We start from the raw sequence: 19,666 nt of genomic DNA on the forward strand, positions 1-19,666 counted from the left end.
ATCTGTTTGCTTAACAGGGACCCCTTGTTTGCTTTTAAAGTATTAGCCACAATGAAAGACTGACAGTCTGCAAGTCTGTGTGCAACATTTCCCCTCCCACCTGGGTCAAGAGGTCTGAGATTAGGGGAAGCTGCCTGTGGGGCTGTAAAGTCAGGCTGCGCAGTAAGGGGTACCAGTGCTTTCTGGGCCAATCTGGAGCAGTGAGGATGGCCTTTTGTCTCTCCTCCCTTATTTCAATCAGTACCTTGGGAATAAGAGGCAGAGAAGGGAAAGCATACACAAAGAGGGAGTTCCAGGGGAAGGTCAAGGCATTCACCTTCCACGCTAGGTAGTGATACTCCCTGCTACAGAATTTTTTCAGCTGGTGGTTGAGGTGTGAAGCAAAGAGATCCACCTCGGGAGTCCCCCACTCCCGAGTGATTTGCAGAAAGATTTTTCTGTGGAGCTGCCGTCCAGTAAGTTTCTGCTTAGGTGGTCTGCCAGGATGTTGCTGACACCTGGTAGGTATTGGGCAATTAGGTGTAGACCCATGGAGGTGGACGTCAGTCAGAGGTTCATGGCTAGCCTGCACAGAGGGTAAGATTGGGTCCCCCCTGTTTGTTGATATACAACATTAGTGTGGTGTTGTCTATTTTGATAAGGAGAACCCCTGGCCTGATATGAGGTTTGAAGGATGTCAGAGCCTTTTGTACTGCCATCATTTCTTTTTGATTGATGTGTAAGGGAAGGTGCTGGGCATCCCAAAGACCTTGGGTGCATCTGCCTGCTAGGTGAGCACCCCAAGCAATGTCTGAGGCGTCGGTGGTGATGATCTAGCCGTTAGGGTGGAGGATGAAGGGAAGACCCTTGTTCTTGCCACAGGCCCCTGCCCACCAGAGAAACTCAGCCCTTATACAGGGGATCAGAGGGAGAGAGGTCTCTAGAGGCTGAGAGTGCTGACACCAAAGGTTCTTTAGATACAACTGAAGTTTCCTCATGTGAAGCCTGAGGAATTAGAAGTATGCAAGATGCCATGTATCCCAGGGCTTGCAGGAACTTCCTCGCAGTGAGGTGACTTCTGGAAGCCACCTGGGTAAAGTGGAGAGGCAGGAAGCTCTGCTTTTCTGGGCATAGGAAGGCCATTTGGGATGCTGTGTCCAGCAGTGCTCCCAAGAAAATGATCTTCCTGGAGGGTGTTTGTTTTGATTTCTTCTCATTGATGGTGAACCCTAGGGAAGTTATGAGGGTTTTGACAAAGAGAAGGTCCTGGAGCAGCTTTTCTTTGCACTCTGCCTGAATGAGGCAGTTGTCTAGATAAGGGTAAATCTGTATATTTCTCTGTCTGCAAAATGCTATGGCTGGGGCTAAGCATTTGGTGAATACTCTGGGTGCAGTAGATAAGCCAAAGGGTAGCGCAGAGAACTGAAAGTGTTGTGAGCCTGATCTGAAGTACAGGAATTTCCTGCAGGATTCCCTTATGGTGATGTGGAGGTAGGCATCTTTTAGGTCTAGGGTCACTAGCCAGGCATTTTTTTTGTCAGCATAGGCAGCAGCTGCTGAAAAGTTAGCATTTTGAATCTGGGGACCACCAGGGAGGTAGTCAGAATGGATTGATCCAGGATGGGGTGCCAAGTGCCCTTTTTTCTGGGAACAAGGAATAGTCTGAAATAAAAGCCTTTGCCTGTTTGATCTGAGGGGACAGGTTCTACTGCCCCCTAGGATATGAGAGTTTGGACCTGTTTCAATGCCTCTGCCCACTGATTTGGAGGTAAGTCTGGGTACCCTCTTGGAATTGGGAGTTCGCCGAAACAGAATTTGTATCCCTGAAAAATTATCTTTAAGACCCATTGGTCCTTGGTTACAGAAAGCCAATTTTCTTTGCAGAGGGAGAGCCTTCCTCCTAGCTTTTGGTGAGTGAAGGGAGGGCAGAGGGGGAGAGAGAGTCATTGGGAGTTTTTTCTATAGAAGGGTGGCTTAGAACTCCCTGCCCTTGGAGGAGAAGTGGTCCACTGTTGGCTTCTCTGCTGGCCCTGGGATAGGGGCCTGGATGGTCTGTCACTGCGAGGCTTACCTTGGCCCCATCTGCTAGGTGCAGGGAAGGACCAGTGCTTAGAGGGAAGGTTCCTGCTGAACCTGGGAGGTTGAACCTGAAAGAAATCTTTTACTGTTTGCATACAGTTTGCTTTGTCTTCCATCTTTTTAAGCACCTCTTCTGCTTTTACTCTGAACAAGCGGTCCTTATCCAGGGATGCATCAATTAGTTTAGACTTGGCATGATCAGGAAGAGATTGTTCCTTCAACCATGCATGTCTCCTAATGATAGATCCTGACACTGCTAAGGTTGCACAGGTGTATACTTTTTTACACCATCTGTCCAGAGCTCTGGAATCCTTGTCAGAAGGTATAGGATTCTTGGCAGAACTAGTCTTAGCTCCTTTGGGTCCCTGTGTAATGACCTCTGGGTCTGCAGCAGGATTTCTGTACAGGTATTTGTGAGACTCTGGTACCCTGCAATACCTGTCAGGTTTACTGGGGGGGAAATCCTGAGATTCCCATTGGAAATGTTCCCTGAGGGTGTGAAGGGTTTCCCCAAAGGAAAGGTCTTCTGGAGGGGAGGCAGAAGGGATGGATTCTTCTGCATCTGAATCCTCATAAGCAGTCAAAGGTTGTTGTTCCTCTTCAAAATCTGAACAGTCAGATTCCTCAGAACCTTGTTCTGTCATAATTTCTGGAGAAGGGTGTCTTTTCCTTTTAGAAGTTGTGGCCTGACTACCCCTGATAAGGGAGATGAGATCCTCTGCCATTTTAAGCATTTGTGCTGGGGGGGGGGGGTGGAGCAGGGGCAAGACGGTGGCTAGAAGCAGATTTTCTAGGACTGGCCTGGCTTCTAGGCCTAAAAGTATCAGTCGGTCTGAGAGAAATGGTAGTCAGATGAGAAGACGTCATTTTTTTGTCTTGATTTGGTAGCACGAAAGCCCTGCTCGGAAGCCAGTGCCTGCGTCGTGACTCTGAACCCAACCAAGGCAGAGAGAGTCAAAGGCTCGGAAGATGAAGAAGATTTCTGCTGCATACCGGACTTCGAAAGGGTCTTGGTAGAGGTCTGCGTAGATATTGAACTGGGCATCAGGGGCTGAGAAAGCGCCTCACTGAATTCCGGTGAACTGATGACCTGCTTAGCGGTAGAGTCGTCAGAAGGCTTAGCCTTGTATGGTCTGTCTCTATCTTTATCTCTGCATTTTTTCGGAAAGTCCATGGACTGTTGGCTGAAGGACACCATTTTGGAATGCGATGACGGAACACAAAAACACCTGTCTACAATAAGAGCTCTGTGATGAATGGTTCTCGCGTTAAAGAGGGCACAGAACTGGCACCAGGGGACGTCGTGGTCTGGGCCTAAACAAGTGACACAGTAAGAATGAAAGTCTCAGTGTGGGATCTGCTTTCCACAGGCGAGAAAATTGTTAACTTTTTCGGACATTGGTTAGTGCAAGAAAAAAGGGTCCCCAACGAGATACTTAGCTTTAGACGTTTTCACCTGAAATACGAACTCTGGTAGCAACCGACCGGCACTCTTGTGAATTGCTTCTGCTATGGGCTCCACGGCAAGAAAGACTGGGGTAATGACGTCGACTGCCTTGCTTTACAGCACTGATGACCTGACGTCAGACTACAGGAGATGCAGGCGATGGAAGCCAACACAGAAAAACATTGACTCTGGTATTTGGGCTGGCCAAGGGCTACCACAGCAGGATAACCCACAGATGATGACTGCAACAGTGAAACACGAACATGTGGTGTTAATACCAGCTGGTCCTTGGCTTCTTCATCCAGTGAAGACTGAAAAGCAGCAGATTCAGAACAAGATGCTTTAGCTTTTTCTTAAGAGGCACATGATCTTGGGGCTGGGCAGTTCAAATCATGGCACCCTAGGTCAATAAGTTCAGATGTTGGTTTTCACGACAAACAGAAAGGGAAGACAAGCAGCTGCAGAGTGACTTGGAGACAAAAGCTTGGCAGATATCAGAGTATGGCCATGCATAGCACCCAAACAAAAAAGGCACTTACTGGGTCATTATGTCTGCACTCCCCCCCCCCTGCACTCACCCTTACTGGGTGACATGAAAACAAACTAACTACAGTCAGAAAAAAGGAAAGGAAGGGACCCCAAAAGGGCAGTAGAAGAACATGCTCTGAACATCTGACTTATGATGCCTAGAAGGTGTAAAGGGTTTGGTGTACTGGTCGGAGGATTAAGGCTATCCTCAGCAGGATACCTCAAGTATAAAGAATACTGCAGCAGTGATAAGGAAGGACATCTGCACACATGCCTGTGTTCTCCAGGATGAGGAGAGCTTGCAGGGAGTGGAGTTCTATTTTGATATGTTTCTTTTTCCCTAGCACACTCTACTTAGTGTTCTTGCAATTTGTGCTTTTATGCCTTGTCTGTTTACAACATTGTGCTCTACTATAAAAATGGGCAAATTCTACCCTTGAACCTGCATGTTAAATAAAAAGTAACCAAATAATTCAGGTTTATAAGTTAGAATGTTTGGACATACTTTTTGTGACAGTAGACATAATAGGATTTCAGATAATGTGACACCCAAGGCACAAAGTAACTTTTTTTTTCTGTTGCCTGATGGTATATGTAAGCTGTATACATCAGAATGAATAAAACAAACGAACAACTAGAAATGAGCCAAAGGTACTTTATTTAAATATTTATAGAAGACACAGCAAACTAGTCACAGTAGAAATATACAGTTCCTTCAGCATTTAATGTCATTTAGACAGTTTCAAATGATAAAATTACTCAGCTTGAGCTATACATTTATACAACATTTGTACTAAACTAAGAAAAAATGATAAAAATCTAATGTAAACTACTTACTGAAACCTTTAAAAGGATTTGAGCAATCATAATTAAGTACCCCCAAATTACCAATAAATAAAGAATAAATACTACATTTTATGAAACATTTATCCTGGTCATCCTGACTGTGGCAAAACATGTTTTACTCATATACCACAATAGTCTTAGTATTTAGTTTTAGCTTTGAGGACACCAGTCATCACAGCAAGCCAGGTCTGTTCATAGCAATGTTTCCTATGTATTAAAACAACAGGAACTCACTTCAGGCCACACTTCCTATATCACCAAGTCTTGTTTTGTCAAGTTCATTTATAGCTGTCTGAACATTTTGGAAATAATCATGGAGTTGAGAGGTCCTTGATGTAGACTACATTAAACAAGCATGTTCTATATAAAGTTAAGATTATAGCAAAAATAACCCTTAAAACTAAAGTTAGGAACAATATTCTAGCCACATCTTTTTGCCAGTAATTACGTTCTGTGATAAAACATAAAAGTTAAAGGCAGTCTTCGTTGATAAGGCAAGCTTGTTATTACCTATAGAATGCATTTTTGAGGTAAGCCAGGGTGTGCATTTTGATTTAATGCACAGCTTCTGAGACCACTTTTCAAGGATCCATTACTACTGACCAGATTTAGGTTCAGCGAAGAAAAGGAATTAGTGGATCCTAAGCACAAGATTTTCTGGTTATCAGAAGCAGCCCAAGTGGGTGGGAACTACCTATAACATCTATACCCCCAACCCCTAAATATCACCAGTTTCCAAGTTCATAAAACTGAAAGACACAGCAAAACAGATTCAGAGAATCTTGTTTTGTCGAATCATATCGGGCAAGTTTTATGTTCCCTTTTAAAAGTCATACATTTAATTATCTCTTTTTCTCTACTCCTCTGCCACATTAGGTATTAAAGTTAGTCATCATTTATAAATGCTTCCGTAAGCACAGAGGCTGGCTTTAAGCAAACGAGTCAGGCACATCTATAAGTATGTGAACAGCAGCATTTGTTTTTCAGAAAAATACAGTTAAATGACTTAAGTGCTTGCCTGCTTGTTAAGCAGGTTGAACAGCAAATTAAAAACTTCACAGAGAATCACATTCTGCCATTTTTTAAATACAACCTACATTTGGCATTGGAATGATAAATTCTGCCACCTTGAATCCAGTGGGTTACCAACTATACAGTGTCATGACTTCAGAAACGGACATCTGTAGCAATTACATTAAAGCAGACCCCAAGACATGTTCCAGTGTGTAACCATACATTTATACAATAGGTTATAACCATCTAAGAATCAAAGGATAAATTGTCTACAAGTTCCAAGGTGAAATGTCACTTAGTAGGTCTGCATTGGTGATCCTATACTCTTGTCTGTACCTTAAGGTGAAATATTATTCTTAAGGAAAGTTTATGAACAGAATCCTACCATTAACGTTGGTCTATTAGACAGACTAAACTGTTTAAGATTTCTGTCCAGCAGTCAAAGTTTTAGCCTCTACTACAAATAACATTATTCACAATTTTCTGTTGTGTCATTTATCACATCTTGTTTTACTGGAAACCATTAAAACATAGTCCTGTGTGTGGTGGTTAAAATAACTCGAAGTTGTGGTTATATAACATTATTTTTTCAAATTCAGACTGATTGTAGACTATAAAAGACAACACTTATTTTACAGTTAAATAAGTTCATAGGTAAATATCACACTATCAGTTTACAGACTATTATAAGACTAAACAGCAACCTCAGGTTAGAGTCAAACCCTGTATTTGTGAGGTAAAGACTTTAAACATTATGCCAAACTCTCCCTGAGAGAAGGGAGAATTTTACAGAGGATTCAGTCTTTACCAGCTACTGTATCTGCCTTATTATAAAACAAGTATTAGAAACAAACAGACTTAGCCAGCTCCACAGGAGTAGAGTGATAAATCCCTTACTATGACCTTGGTATCCTGGTTTCAGTTAGCAGCTTGCGTATCTGTTGGGCTGGTAAAGGTGTGCCTATTCTATGAGAAGGTGGGGCAGAACAGGGTTGTCTAATTACACAAGCCCTTGGAGGAGGGGCAGAGATGCAGAGCATACCATTTAACCTCTTAGAGCAAGCAATTTGGACAAAGCCATACAAATGGAGGGACAAAGGCCCAAAAATAGGGACACTTTTTAAATATTGCTCTTGCAAACTTAGAAAGTTAATAGAATAACAGGTTTGCGTTAGCATGAATTTTCTGAAGGGTATGAAGTCTAAAACTCACGTCTTTCTTTATTTTCCGATTTCAGCCCTTCATGATTTGCCAATGATTTGCGAGAAAACCACAATTTTATGAGAAACAGACCAAAAATTTGAAGCAAAACTCTGGACATTCGGCGAAAATTTGTACAGTTGAGAGGTATGATGCAGGGAAACCCTGGCATGTGCACAGAGTTACTAAGCTGCATATGCAGTAGCCTTCATCGTGGTTGTACATGAGCATGCACTCAAGTGGAGGAAGGCATTGTGATGTCCAGAGTGATAGAGTTCAAAAATGTCTAGTCCAGGTAAGGATTAGGGCCTGTATATGTGTGCTTTCAATGCCAGAATGCTGGTAAGGACACAAATTACCATCAGAGCTGCCTGGATGACAGCCCTCAGGGCAATGCTTGTCCCATTGCTGATGATATCCTGTAAAGAGGAATGAATGGGTTCAAGCCCGACTGGTGGAGCCTTGATGGCTGTAAGACACAGGGACTAAAAGCATACAGGAAAAAAAAATAATGGACAGGATTTGAAGTGGGTTACAGTTCCCTGGTCTGCATTCTGCCGAACATCAGCATTGTTAAGTCATTAGAGTGGACAGACACTCTCCATCTTCAGCTTCTCTCAGTACTTCAGAACAATGAATTCTAATCCTGATGCGAAAAAATACTGATTGCAGTAATAAACACCTTTTGACTGCAAGGTGTAAAATCATATATCAGAAATTAATATTCCTGTATTGAGCAAGTTCTGTTGCTAGAGAAAGCTAGAAAAGAAAAATTTGGCAGGAAAAGTAGGAAAACAGGCTACTGCAAGCACCACAGAATCAACACTCCTGCAAACATATAGGCTAGGATTCAGAAAGGAATAGCATGAGGACAAAGCCATAAACATGGCCATTTCTCCCCTCGCAGTAAGCCCGATTTTTGACTGTCTTACCTTTGAAGTATCCCAAGGGAGCCTCAGCAAGGACAGCAGTCTCATGGGCAGAGCCACATAATAATGCCACAATCAGAGGGAATGGCTAATACAAAGTAGCCATGGACTCTTCCATGGAAATGTCAGTGGCTCTCGATTTATACTGCTAAGCAATTCTGAGAATCACTTGGCATTACAAAACTTCACTATTGGAGGAAAGTGTAAATACCACCAAAAGATGCTAGTCACCAATTCAGTACTGTAGAAGCAGCTGCAGTGCAGGAACGTCAGTGAAAATGTGGGGGTGGGGGTGTTAGTGTGTGTGAATGTGGTGCAACATGTATGCATGTCTGTAGGGGCAGAAATAAAGTTGCATAAAAGTGTGTTTGTGTTGGTGTGTCTTCCTGGGTGGTCAGGTAGTGACTCAGGAATATGTGTGTGTGTGTGTGTGTGTGTGTGTGTGTGTGTGTGTCTGTGAGAGAGTGCATGTGCTCACACCTATGGATGACTATGGAGGGTCTTGTTTGTTGATGGGTGGCTCTCTCTCTGTGTGTGTGTGTGTGTGTGTGTGTGTGTGTGTGTGTGTGTGTGTGTGTGTGTGTGTGTGCGCTCATGCATGTGGATGATTATGGGAGTCTTGTTTGTTGTTGATGGGTGGCTGTATATGTATAGGTGTGATCGCCTACCTATGTGTGTGCATGGGTGTATTAATGTGTCTGTGTGCGAGTGTAGGGGGATACCTTTGCCAACACTATGCATGCGCCACAGGGGAGAACATTACTGCCATCAGGCCTGACATGCCAGTATTAGCTAGAATGCAATTCAGAGACTTGCTTACGAACCAGTAATGAGGTCTTTCTCATTGTGGTCATAGCTGTCTCTGAATCACATTTTCACACCATTCCAGTAAATGACCTACCTGTGGTAGGCAGTTACTGTCAGTAGTGAGTCCTTTTCTGAATCCCAGATGTAGCTGTACACAATCATTGAATTTCCCTGTTCTGTATTAGAGGATACACCATAGCTGTAATCTTTTGCGCGTGTTTGCTTATGCTGGTATGTGCCAAACACCCTGTGGCGAATCCTTTGTATTTTGCACAGCACCATTGAAAAATATGTAAACAAAATGGCATCAACACTATGTATTTTGGAACAATACCATTCCTAATACACATCTAAATGCAATAAGAATTTTAATTGGATGAAAATCTTTGCCCTGGTAGTGATTTCCAAAATGTTGGTGTGTCTCTCACTTTGATCAGTTAGGAAAAAAACTCACCTAGTAATCACAGTTCCATGTAACAATCTGTTAACCTAACCAGCAGTACAACCACATATATGGAAATCGGATACATTTCCGAGATGGCCAACAACCTTTCAATGCAGCAAACTCAAGAAGTATGCCCAGTGACAGTACTATCATAAAAGTGCCAACTTTGTCAAAGTCACAATAGTTACTCATAGACTTAAGGTAAGTTATTTTTGTGAATTAGTGACTTTGCATAAACGTTGTTCAAGTTCTGTGATAAACATGTCTCCCAGTAGAAATATTCTACTGATTAGTAGCAGCTGCAATCCCTTTACAAATAAAGGAATACAAGTGTCCAAGCTGTTGATTTTTTTCTTCTGTCGTTGAGAACTTTTAATGTTCCTGCTCATAATAAGTAAATGAATAAGAGATCAAGAAAGTCTTCTAGTAAGGGCAGTGAGTTTCATTTGTGTGTGGTAGGACGTGCAGATGCAGAACATGAGAAGACAGGGGTCAAGTAAGGGGATTACATTAATGTATTTAAAGCACATGTTTTAGTACAGTTTTGGTAACTGGCATCGGAGCAGCTATGTACTCAAAACTGTTTTAATTGTGGATGTGTGTTTCAGCAGCAATACTATGAGGCATGTACTTCAACAAGATGACTTAACAAAATGTCCTGAATCTGGTATCCAAGAGAGTAGAGTTAAACCATAGGGCTTGATGCACAATTTGTGCAGGGGAATTTTGGAGACATTTTGTGTGATGCAGTATATCTTTTTTTCCTGGACATCAAAAAAGGGATGAATGTAGCAAACTAGAAAATCCTGTTATCTACCTCTGCTTCTAGGGTTGAGAGGTCAACATACCTCTCAATCTCTTAGCACACAAAATCTGGACAAAGTCAAAACTAATGGGGGGACAAGGCCCCAAAAATAGAGACAAATTTTAAATACTGCTCTTATAAACTTAGAAAGTTGCTATAATAAAAGGTCTTGTGCTGCAATGCATTTTTCTGAAGGGTATGAAGTCTGAAACTCAAATGACTGTCATTATTTAATGAATTCATTCCTCAATGATTTGCCTCAAAAATCCATAAAACTACACATTTTGAGAAACAGACAAAAATATGAGGAAAATATCTGGACATTCTGTGAAAATATGGACAGTTGAGAGATATGGAGGTCAGCTTACAATCTAAATTCCAAAGGAACTAACACAGGCAAAATAATACCTTTGGCCACACCAAGAAAAATAAATATTGTGTGTGCAAAGTCTCCAGTGTTACAGTTTTCAGTGAATGTGTTTATAGGTTACAGCTATCAGCAATGCTGTTTTCCTGACTTGAACATACAGTAAAAACTAAATGAAAACTCCAGCCAAGCTAGAAATTCCAATGAGTGACCTCCCAAACCTCCTGTAAAAGAGGCACATGGGATATATGCAAATGACCCTTATGCAGGAAAATGGGTGGACTTTTATAAGTCTGACTTTGGTGTTAGTTTAAAGGAAGTATCCCAAAATTAAAGATTTTAGGTTTAAAGTTCTTAAAATGTTTAGTACAGTGATTATTTCTGCATGATACCTGTGCTATGATTGTGTTAGAGATACCATTTTTTACAAGGCTGTGTTAAGTGACATGTTTTTTCCCTTACTTTAGAGGTCTATGTTAAAACAACGAAAAGTGTAAATATCAAATGCTCGGATGAGCGAAAACGCAGGTAAGCGACATCGATATTGTGAGATCTTGGTACAGTGAAGATCGGAAAATTTGCCCTTTCCTCACTGTAGTGCAATCTCGGAGTTGGAATATATTTTTAAGGGTTGGTGTGGGGGGCGTCGCTCATCCGAGCGTTCGATATTTACACTTTTCGTTATTTTAACATAGACCCTACTTTAGAGGGTCACATTTTGGCAACTGCTTTTAAAGTATTAACCTTTATGTTTACATATATTATAACTGATGTCCCCCTCTTTCCAAACAGTGCAGGATGTTTTTTTAAATATCCATCATCATGTCAAATATGTTGAAAATATACCTTTTCGGTAACTGAATCCTGGACAGCCTTTGTACTCAGTAGAGTCACTGTTATAAACCTAATTGTCATGCATTTACTTACCAAGAATAAGAACTACTTTCCCAGTCAGTCATTAAACAGCTGGTATGGATTTTTTGAGGGCATGCCAGCAAGCCAAAGTGACATGTCGTAGGAGTTACATTTGGAGGTTTGCTGCTGTTGCTCAGCATCTAAACCATACAGCAGTTTTAGGTACTTTTCTGTTATCGGGGCAACAGCAATTTTAACATTGGTACTATAGAAACTTGATAGAAAAGATCTTAACTGCGAATGTGTGACAAACCATTTCACCGTGGAACTGCAAGGAACATGTTTTTTTAAGGAATGGCAGTTACGTTTGAAAGTGATATATGTGCATTGCTTCGTACTTGCAAAAGTGATATTTATTTGAACCGATCATAAAAACAGAAGACGTTTGGCTGCAACCTGGGAGATGAAATCAAAAACACAAGTGTAAATAAAGTCATTAGTTACCAAATGATGCATGTAAAGTAAAAATAAAAAGCAAATAATACCTCTCAGTTGCCTAGATTTCTGCCTCATATTTTGGTCTCTGCCTCGTAAAATCCTAAGTGTCATGTTTTGTATGTCAGAATGGTGTAATTAGAAGAGCTGCATTTCAAAAACTTCAGCATGTATCAACTGAAATTTTAAGTACATTTTATTTTACTAACATTCTCAGTTTTTAACTCAAATCTTAATCTTTAAAAATCAGTTTTTAACTCAAATCTTAAGTTATAAACTGCTGCCTGCCTGCCCTGTGACTACGTTTACCCTCCTTACAGATATTTCTGACATTAGCGGAAGAGCAACCTTTGAGAGAAGCGTCTGTATCATTGCGCGTTTGTATGACACTTTCAGTTGGGGAAGCCCTTCTGTGCTCTATACCTCTCAACCCGTAAGACACAGAAATCTGAACAAAGCCATGTATAATTGGGGGGGGGGGGGCAAAGACACAAAAATACTGCTCTTACAAACATAGAAAGTTGATAGAATAACAGATTTCGGATTAGCATGAATTTGAAATGCTGATTAGAACTGTTGCCCTGATAACGGAAAAGTACCCAGTTTTATTACATTTTGTATTTGGCAACAATGTCTGTATTTTATTTTCAAAGAACCTATACTTCCTTTTTCCTCCCAATGACTGCTTCCTCATCAGTGGTATTAATTCATCAGCAAAATGTGAAAAACAACCTTAAAATAAACTAAAACTACTGAAATGATCTCAAATCCAGTGGTTTGAACAATCACAAAAACTGTGCACACCTGATGTGTTTTCAGTAATGAGCACACTGAAAGAAGACAAGCCATCTACAATGTAGAATGGCTCTGATACATTGCAATGTAGGGGCAGGTTAAAACTACATGAGCGACAGCAGATGTTCGACACTAGAGGTCCATCAAGCAGGCACTTACAATCATGTTGCTCTGAATAATGTCAATCAGTCCTTCATGTTGCACAAGAGAATCTTGTTGGTTTGTAAGTTTGTTGTACTAGCTAATTACCAGGTATCAATGTATCCAAGACTGCTTGTTACTTCTCCACCCAGTAGTAAAAATTATCCAGGCCTTCTCTGAGTGGTTTGCGTGGGTGCCATTAAATAGAACTTTTTTGTACTATCCTTCAGGAGCTTTACAAAGGCTCCACAGAACACTGGTATTAATACAAAGTACAGCTACACAGTTTCATTTTTTTTTGGATGAAATATAGTGTAATTTGAAGACAGGCAGCCTTTCATTTAAAGTTCTTCACTTTCTGTAAGTCCTCCATATGATGCTACCTGATAAACATCTGTATCTGGTAAAAAGGCGTCTTGTACATCAATTCCTTGACAATTAAGTGTTACATACTTGCTAAGAGACGGTCGCATTTTTAGCTGCTTAGAACCAGGAGCTGGTCTGTTTATGTAAGCTGCAAAAAGAAGAAAGAAGGTCAGTAAAACTGATCTAGAGAGAAAGAGAGAGAGAGAGACTGTCTCAGCAGAAAAAAATTAGTACAGCCACTCTGCTCATAAAAGGAACGTCAGCTGTACTGTATGCCACACTATTACAAAACGTACAACCTTGCAGCGGCACTTAGTACTTGACCTGTAATTAGTAGTCATTAATGTGAGTTTTATACTGCCTGCTTAAAATACTGTCACACACACTTACCAGCTCATGGCATCTCCATCTCTGCAAAGGAAGGCCTACTAAGTGGCCTCAGTTTGTGGCCGCTGGAAATTTAATTTTAAAGTCATACTGTTCTGTTAGAATGATTAAGACCAATTAAAAAAAAAACACCCACGTGACTCCTGTAACTTCTGCAGAACTCTGCAGGCCCTCGGTTAATTTCTCTTTCCTTTCTAGTCCATAATAAGCAACTGTGATCCACCTGCTCTACATACAATTACCTAAAAATATTAATGACTTTAAAATTTATTTACAGTACTCAAACAGGAAGGAGAAAGCATTCATATCACATACTACAGCTACTCAAATAGACATGCTACCATCTAAGAATACCCAAAACTGGCTACAGCAACCTTTGAAGTTTACTTGGGTAAAACATTGAAAGTTAGATTCTGATAGAAAAATCAGTAGAATAGACTTCATGCCAGTCAGTCCCTGAAAACCAAATGGAAGACCCTTTTAGTAGGTCAGCAGCAAAAATGTACTAGTTTCAGTATCTGAGCAGAGGAGTAGGACAAGTGATTTTCAGATTTTATCCTACCAATTAGGGTCTAGGAGTGTCAGCACTGAGCAATCCATAGAACAAACTTGAGATTCCTAATTTATGTTGCTAAGGCCTGGAACTCCTTATCTTTGTCCACCGGGTCTATATCCTCCCTCACACCCTTCAAAAACATTTGAAAGTCTTCCTAGCCAAAAGCTGTCTCTGTTCTTGCTCAACACTAGGATAAATTATTCCCCTAAATGTGAACAAATACCAGGTCATACCCTTCTTTACTCTCTTCCTTACTTCTACCAAGTTCCCAAAACTGGCTTTCTCTCTAAATATATCAAAAGCCTGCTTTTTTCTCACTTTGTATTGAAGTTCCGGTTTGTATTAGACTAACTTACCTTTAATTTTCCATAACCTGCCTAAAATTTCTCTAACTGTTAAATCAGTGTCATCTATTTTTAACCAATGTTTTCATATTAAGTCTAATTTGGTATAATTAAACTGTATTTGTTTTTTGTATTATTTTTAAAACTGTAAAACTATTGTCCTTAAAATGTTTTGTAATACTGTAGAACTTTTCATAGGTTCATAGGTAGGTACTAGGCTATTGGCCCTAGGGCCTCTATAAGCCTAGCCAAAAAATGTACCCTGGCTTTCACCACCCAAGAAAATTATTTTCCTGTGCCCTTGTCGAGCAGAGCCACAGAAGTGATCTCTGGGGTGAATTTCCCATTTCCCATCCAATCATCAAGATTTTTCTTCAAGAGTGCTAATGAGGAGCTCTGTTTGACATAGATAGGTAGTCTGTTCCAGAGTATGGGAAGTCTCTGGGACAGGAATCTATCCCTCCAGCATGTTCTATTTATTGTGGTGACAAGGTTTAGGTCCCTAGGGCATGTAGCTCGGAGGGATTGGGATTTCTTTAAATGGAGCATGTCCAACAGCTCTGGGTTTGACATAGCTTTGTATGTTAGGCAGAGATCGCCCCTGAGTAGGCGATATGCGATGGTGTAAAGCTGTAGTTTTTTTAGACGGTCTGCGTAGGGCATCTGTTTGAGGCCAGTAATCCTCTTTGTGAGGTATTTCTGTGGTCTTTCCAGTTGTTGTAGATGTCTTGTGAGGTACATACCAAAAGGGGCGTTGTACTCTACAATGGGTCTAATGAGTGATAGAGGGGATACCTCTTTTTTTCTGGATGAGAATCCTTTTGTGATGAGATGAGCCATGTAGAAAGATTTCCTGACCACTGTGGCGATGTGATTATCAAAGGAGAGACTACTGTCCACCTGTGTCCCAAGGTCTCATCACATTTTCGGCATTAAGTAGACTACCAGCTATGTGGTACTTCATGGGTACAGAGTTTTTACCAAAGGGGATGACAATACACTTTTTGGCATTGAGCTTCAGGCTTTGACACCAGGTATCTGTCTCAGTGAGGCCCTTTTGTAGTTTGTCCACATTGTTAGGAGTTTCGATTATGGCTCCTAGTTTGCAGTCATCTGCAAACTTTGTTAGCCAAAGACCTTCTGTGTTAGCCTGCACTTCAGAGAAGTAGATACCAAACAGGAGAGGACCCAGGACTGAACCCTGTGGTACTCCACTTGTCACTGGTCTGAAGTCGGATTTGTAATCCGCTACTTTCACAGTGTGAGCTCTGTCCATGAGCCAGTTGGCAACCCATCTTGTGACATAGGGATTTATACCTAGTTTAGTGAGCTTATCTATAATTCCAGAGTGGGGGATGGTGTTGAAAGCCTTGGCGAGATCTAGATAAGCTGTGTGAACTATTTTACCCTGATCCATGGCTTTGTTGACTGCTTCAAGGAAGTCAATCAGGTTTAGGAGACATGATCTGCCTTTTACAAATCCAAATTGGGTAGGGTCCAGAGTTTGGAGATTACCAATGTCTTTGTTTATGAGTTCCACGATGGTACATTCCATGGCCTTGCAGACCAGGCTCGTCAGGCTAATGGGGCGGTAGTTCCCGGGGTCCATCGTGGCTCTCGCTTTGTGGCGTGGGATAACCGTCGCGGTGTGCCATTCAGTGGGTACAAAGCCTGAGGTGAGGCTATGATTGAACATGGTACTGAGGTAGGGTGCCAGTTCATTCTGTAGTTCCATGGGATACTGTCAGGTCCCATGGAAGCTGTGTTCTTGGCTTTGGAGAGTGTGCTTTTTACCTGTGCAGCTGTGATTATAGGAACTTTGCATTCTTCCGGTATAGAGATGGGCCCTCTAGGGGGTGAGAGGGGGGTAAGGTTAGCACTGAACATATCTGCTAGGATGTTGGCAATATCAGTTGGTTCTGTACATTTAGTGCCATTGTGCTGTAACTCAGAACAGATCTGAGTGTTCCCATTGAGATTCTTGACATAGCTATAGAATGCTTTGTGGTTGTCTTTAGAGTCAGTGGCAATTTTGTTTTCGTAACTAACTTTGGAGGATTTTATGAGGGATCTCAGCTTCTTACTGAGGTTGACCAGGGAGTTCCTCCAGTCATGGGATTTTACTCTTTTTTGCAACAGTTTCTTCTGTTGTAGAGTTTGTTTATGGCAGAGGACCACCAGATTGGCTTCCTTTTTTTGGAGGATACCATCTTGGTTCTATTAGGGATAGCATGATCCATGCACTCGTGTAAGTGCTTATAAAGTGCATTTGTGTAGGATTCAGCAGTCATACCTCTATTGTCCGTCTGCATGGGTGTCATGAAGTTTGCCACTTCTGTCTTAAGAAGTGTGAAGTTGGCTTTGGAGAAGTTTTTTTATGATGGTTCCCTATTTGGGGGTGGGATATGGATGTCTAGGCTGATTAGCTTGTTGTCGGATCTGACCAACGAGGAATTGACCTCTGGTGTGGAACACTGGTTTCCCATGTTGGTAATGACCAGGTCTAGGATATTGCTGCCCCTGGTGGGGGTGTGAATAAGTTGATCCAAGGCGTTGGAATTTATGAATTCTAGAAAACGTTGAGCAAAACAGTTGGTACATGAGTAGTTTTCCCAGTTAATGGTGGGGTAGTTGAAATCGCCCATTATTAGGGTGTTGGGTTGTACCCTAATACTTTCCAGTGTATCAAGAAATGTGGAGTGGAAATCCTGGGGCATGGTGGGGGGTCTGTAACAAGCTACAATTTGGATTGCAGTCTTGCCCAGAGTTAGTTGCACTTGGATAATCTCGGATGCATTATGCTGTGCAACTAGCCTGGAGGTGTGGATATCCTTAATGAATATGGACACGCCTCCGCTTTAGTGCTTCATTATGGGTTAGGTGGCCAAAAGGTGTGGTATGAATTGTAGCCTGGTAATGCAGGGGTGCTCTCTGGAGCTTTGAACCAGGTCTCTGTCACTGCACAGATGTCAATATTCTCCATTTTAAGGAGTGCCTCGAGTGAGTGCATTTTGAGGTTTAGACTTCTAGCATTGAGTAGCATTACCCTCAGATTTTGCTTGCTTGTACCTGTTACGGTGGTGAATTTGTCATTTGAACCTTGCCTAAAAAAGGCACTATAGGGGTGGCAAGAGCCTTAGCCAGTATCCGGAATCCTAAGGGCGACAGGTGCAGGCCATCTCTGGCAAAGCATCGTGGTCTGTCGGTCATGTCGTCCCAGGCAGACAAATACTGGATCCCCTTAGAATGACACCAGAAGCTTAACCAATTGTTGAAGTCAATCATTTTGTCCTTGTACTGTGGTATCATTCTGGGTGATGGCAGGATGCTACTCAGGGTTAGGGTCATACCTGCCTGGGATACAAGATTGGAGAGCTCCTCCATGTCTCTTTTCATGTAGTCCAGGGAGGTACGTCTCAGGTCATTCACACCAACATGGACAATGACAGTGTAATATTTGTACTTATTGTGGAGTGACCTGAGTGCATGCATTATGTGGCGGATCCTGGCACCTGACAGGCAGCTGACAGTAACTTTCTCCTTGTTTAGTCTAGTGAGTGGAACATCAGTGTGTATGACTATAGAGTCACCTATGACTAGAGTGTTGGGTACATTGTTGTGCCTTATGAGCTGTGGTTGAGTGGCACACTGAGTTTGTGGGCTATGTGTCATTTGGGTTGTGTTGGGGGGTGGATGTCCCTGATGCTTGGGCAGGTTTTTATTGAGAGCCTCTGCAAATGTAGGTGTGTGTTTTGTGTTTCTATGTGTGTGTCTTGGTGGCGTAGGTTTTGAGGGGCTATGTGATGAGTGTGGTGTGGTGCATGTGTTTACCTTCTCCTCTTGACTGTCTAGTCCAGTCTTAGGTGAAGAGAGCTCTGCTTCCAGTTTGGCTGTATAAGTGCATCTCTCACAGGTTGTAGTGTTGGGTGGTAGGAAGAGAGGGTTGTCTGTGTACGAGGCAATTGCTGCATTGCCCCAATATGCCCAGATTCATCAGGTAGACAGGAGAAATCACTGGGAGCTGACCCTTAGACATGCCTGGATAGGTGCTTATTTATTAAGTACTAAAAACTGCTTTCCTCTAGAGAAGTGAGGAAAGTTGAGTGCTGTAGTAATCTGCAGCTTATGTAGTGCTTACAATGAGTTCCGAACAACTGCTTCTCCATGGGCCCCACTGAAAATGGGCTCCCACCCAGTCAGACTTTTCCCAGTACTCAAATCTCAATAAATAAATGTCTACTTTTATTTATGCATTTTGTTTTATGCATTAGTTAACTGCGGTGGTGGTGCTGCGGTAGCGTTGTCGCCTCACAGTTAGACATTGCCCATTCGATTCTTAGTTAGAGCATCTTCTGTGTGTCGACATGCGTGAATGGGCGTTCCTTCATTGAAGGTTGTGCATTAGGCCCGGCAAGCCAGCATGTAAAAATCAACTGCCAGTCATTAGCAGACCGGAGTTCCGCTGTGGCGACCCCTAACCGGGAAAAGCCGAAAGAAGTTTTATGCATTAGTTAACTAGGGAAGCTGACCAGGCAGAACTGCCTCTTTTCAGGGGCAAACCAACACCAGTATCTAATTATGTGCTCACAGTCATTCAGTTTGTAAGTAGTGGTTAAAATAACCAAACCCAAGACTACAGATTGAAGTTTATTAGCATCTTATAGGCCTGGGTCTCCGACTCCCCGTGTTAAACTCTCACTTATAGTTTAGCACAGAAAATTAAGCCTAAGAGCTGCTAACAAGCCTCAGATTTAGCATCAACACAGTAGGTAAGCTTAAAGGAAACTGGTGTGTGGGGAGTGAAAGGATATAGATGAAGATACAACACTTAAGCTTCTCAAGACAGAAAGAAAAAGTGTTTTATTTGTTACAGATCCACATACACAGCATTGACTGTGCTTATTTATCTCCCATACCCTGGGAGATAGCTCTGGCACCAGCTCCTAAAAACCTGCCTGCTTTCTTCCACATAAAAGCACCTACTGAAAGCCACTGTGCCCTTGAGCTGAGAGTTTCCATCTCCCAGAAGATGAACTTTGGGAAACTTTGGCCCACAGAGGTGCCAGCATGACAAGAACTAAGACAAGGAACTGTGGCCAAGATCCAGTGTTAATTGGAGCAGAGGCAGTCCAAGTGAGGCAAAGCAAAATATGTGGAACAGTGTGCAAAAAGTGGTTCCTCACCAGTGGAATAGTATGCAGAAAGTGGTTCCTCACAAGTGAAACAGTGTGTAGAAGGTGGTTCCTCACCAGTGGAACAGTGTGCAAAAAGTGGTTCCTCA

General features: G+C 42.0%; 1 protein-coding gene across 1 annotated transcript in view; it reads right to left on the reverse strand.

The window, feature by feature from the left end:
• Positions 1-11,257: 11,257 nt before the first annotated feature.
• Positions 11,258-19,666, reverse strand: part of MYOT (myotilin) — a 1,852,166-nt gene continuing 1,843,757 nt past the window's right edge. The window contains exon 17 of the mRNA XM_044068976.1: positions 11,258-13,246. Within this exon, the coding sequence (XP_043924911.1) occupies positions 13,074-13,246 (173 nt within the window). The 3' untranslated portion in view covers positions 11,258-13,073. The remainder of the gene's footprint in view (positions 13,247-19,666) is intronic.

Source organism: Protopterus annectens, chromosome 4.part0 (assembly GCF_019279795.1).
Source record: "Protopterus annectens isolate FY-2018-M chromosome 4.part0, PAN1.0, whole genome shotgun sequence".
Taxonomy (NCBI): Eukaryota; Metazoa; Chordata; order Ceratodontiformes; family Protopteridae; genus Protopterus; species Protopterus annectens.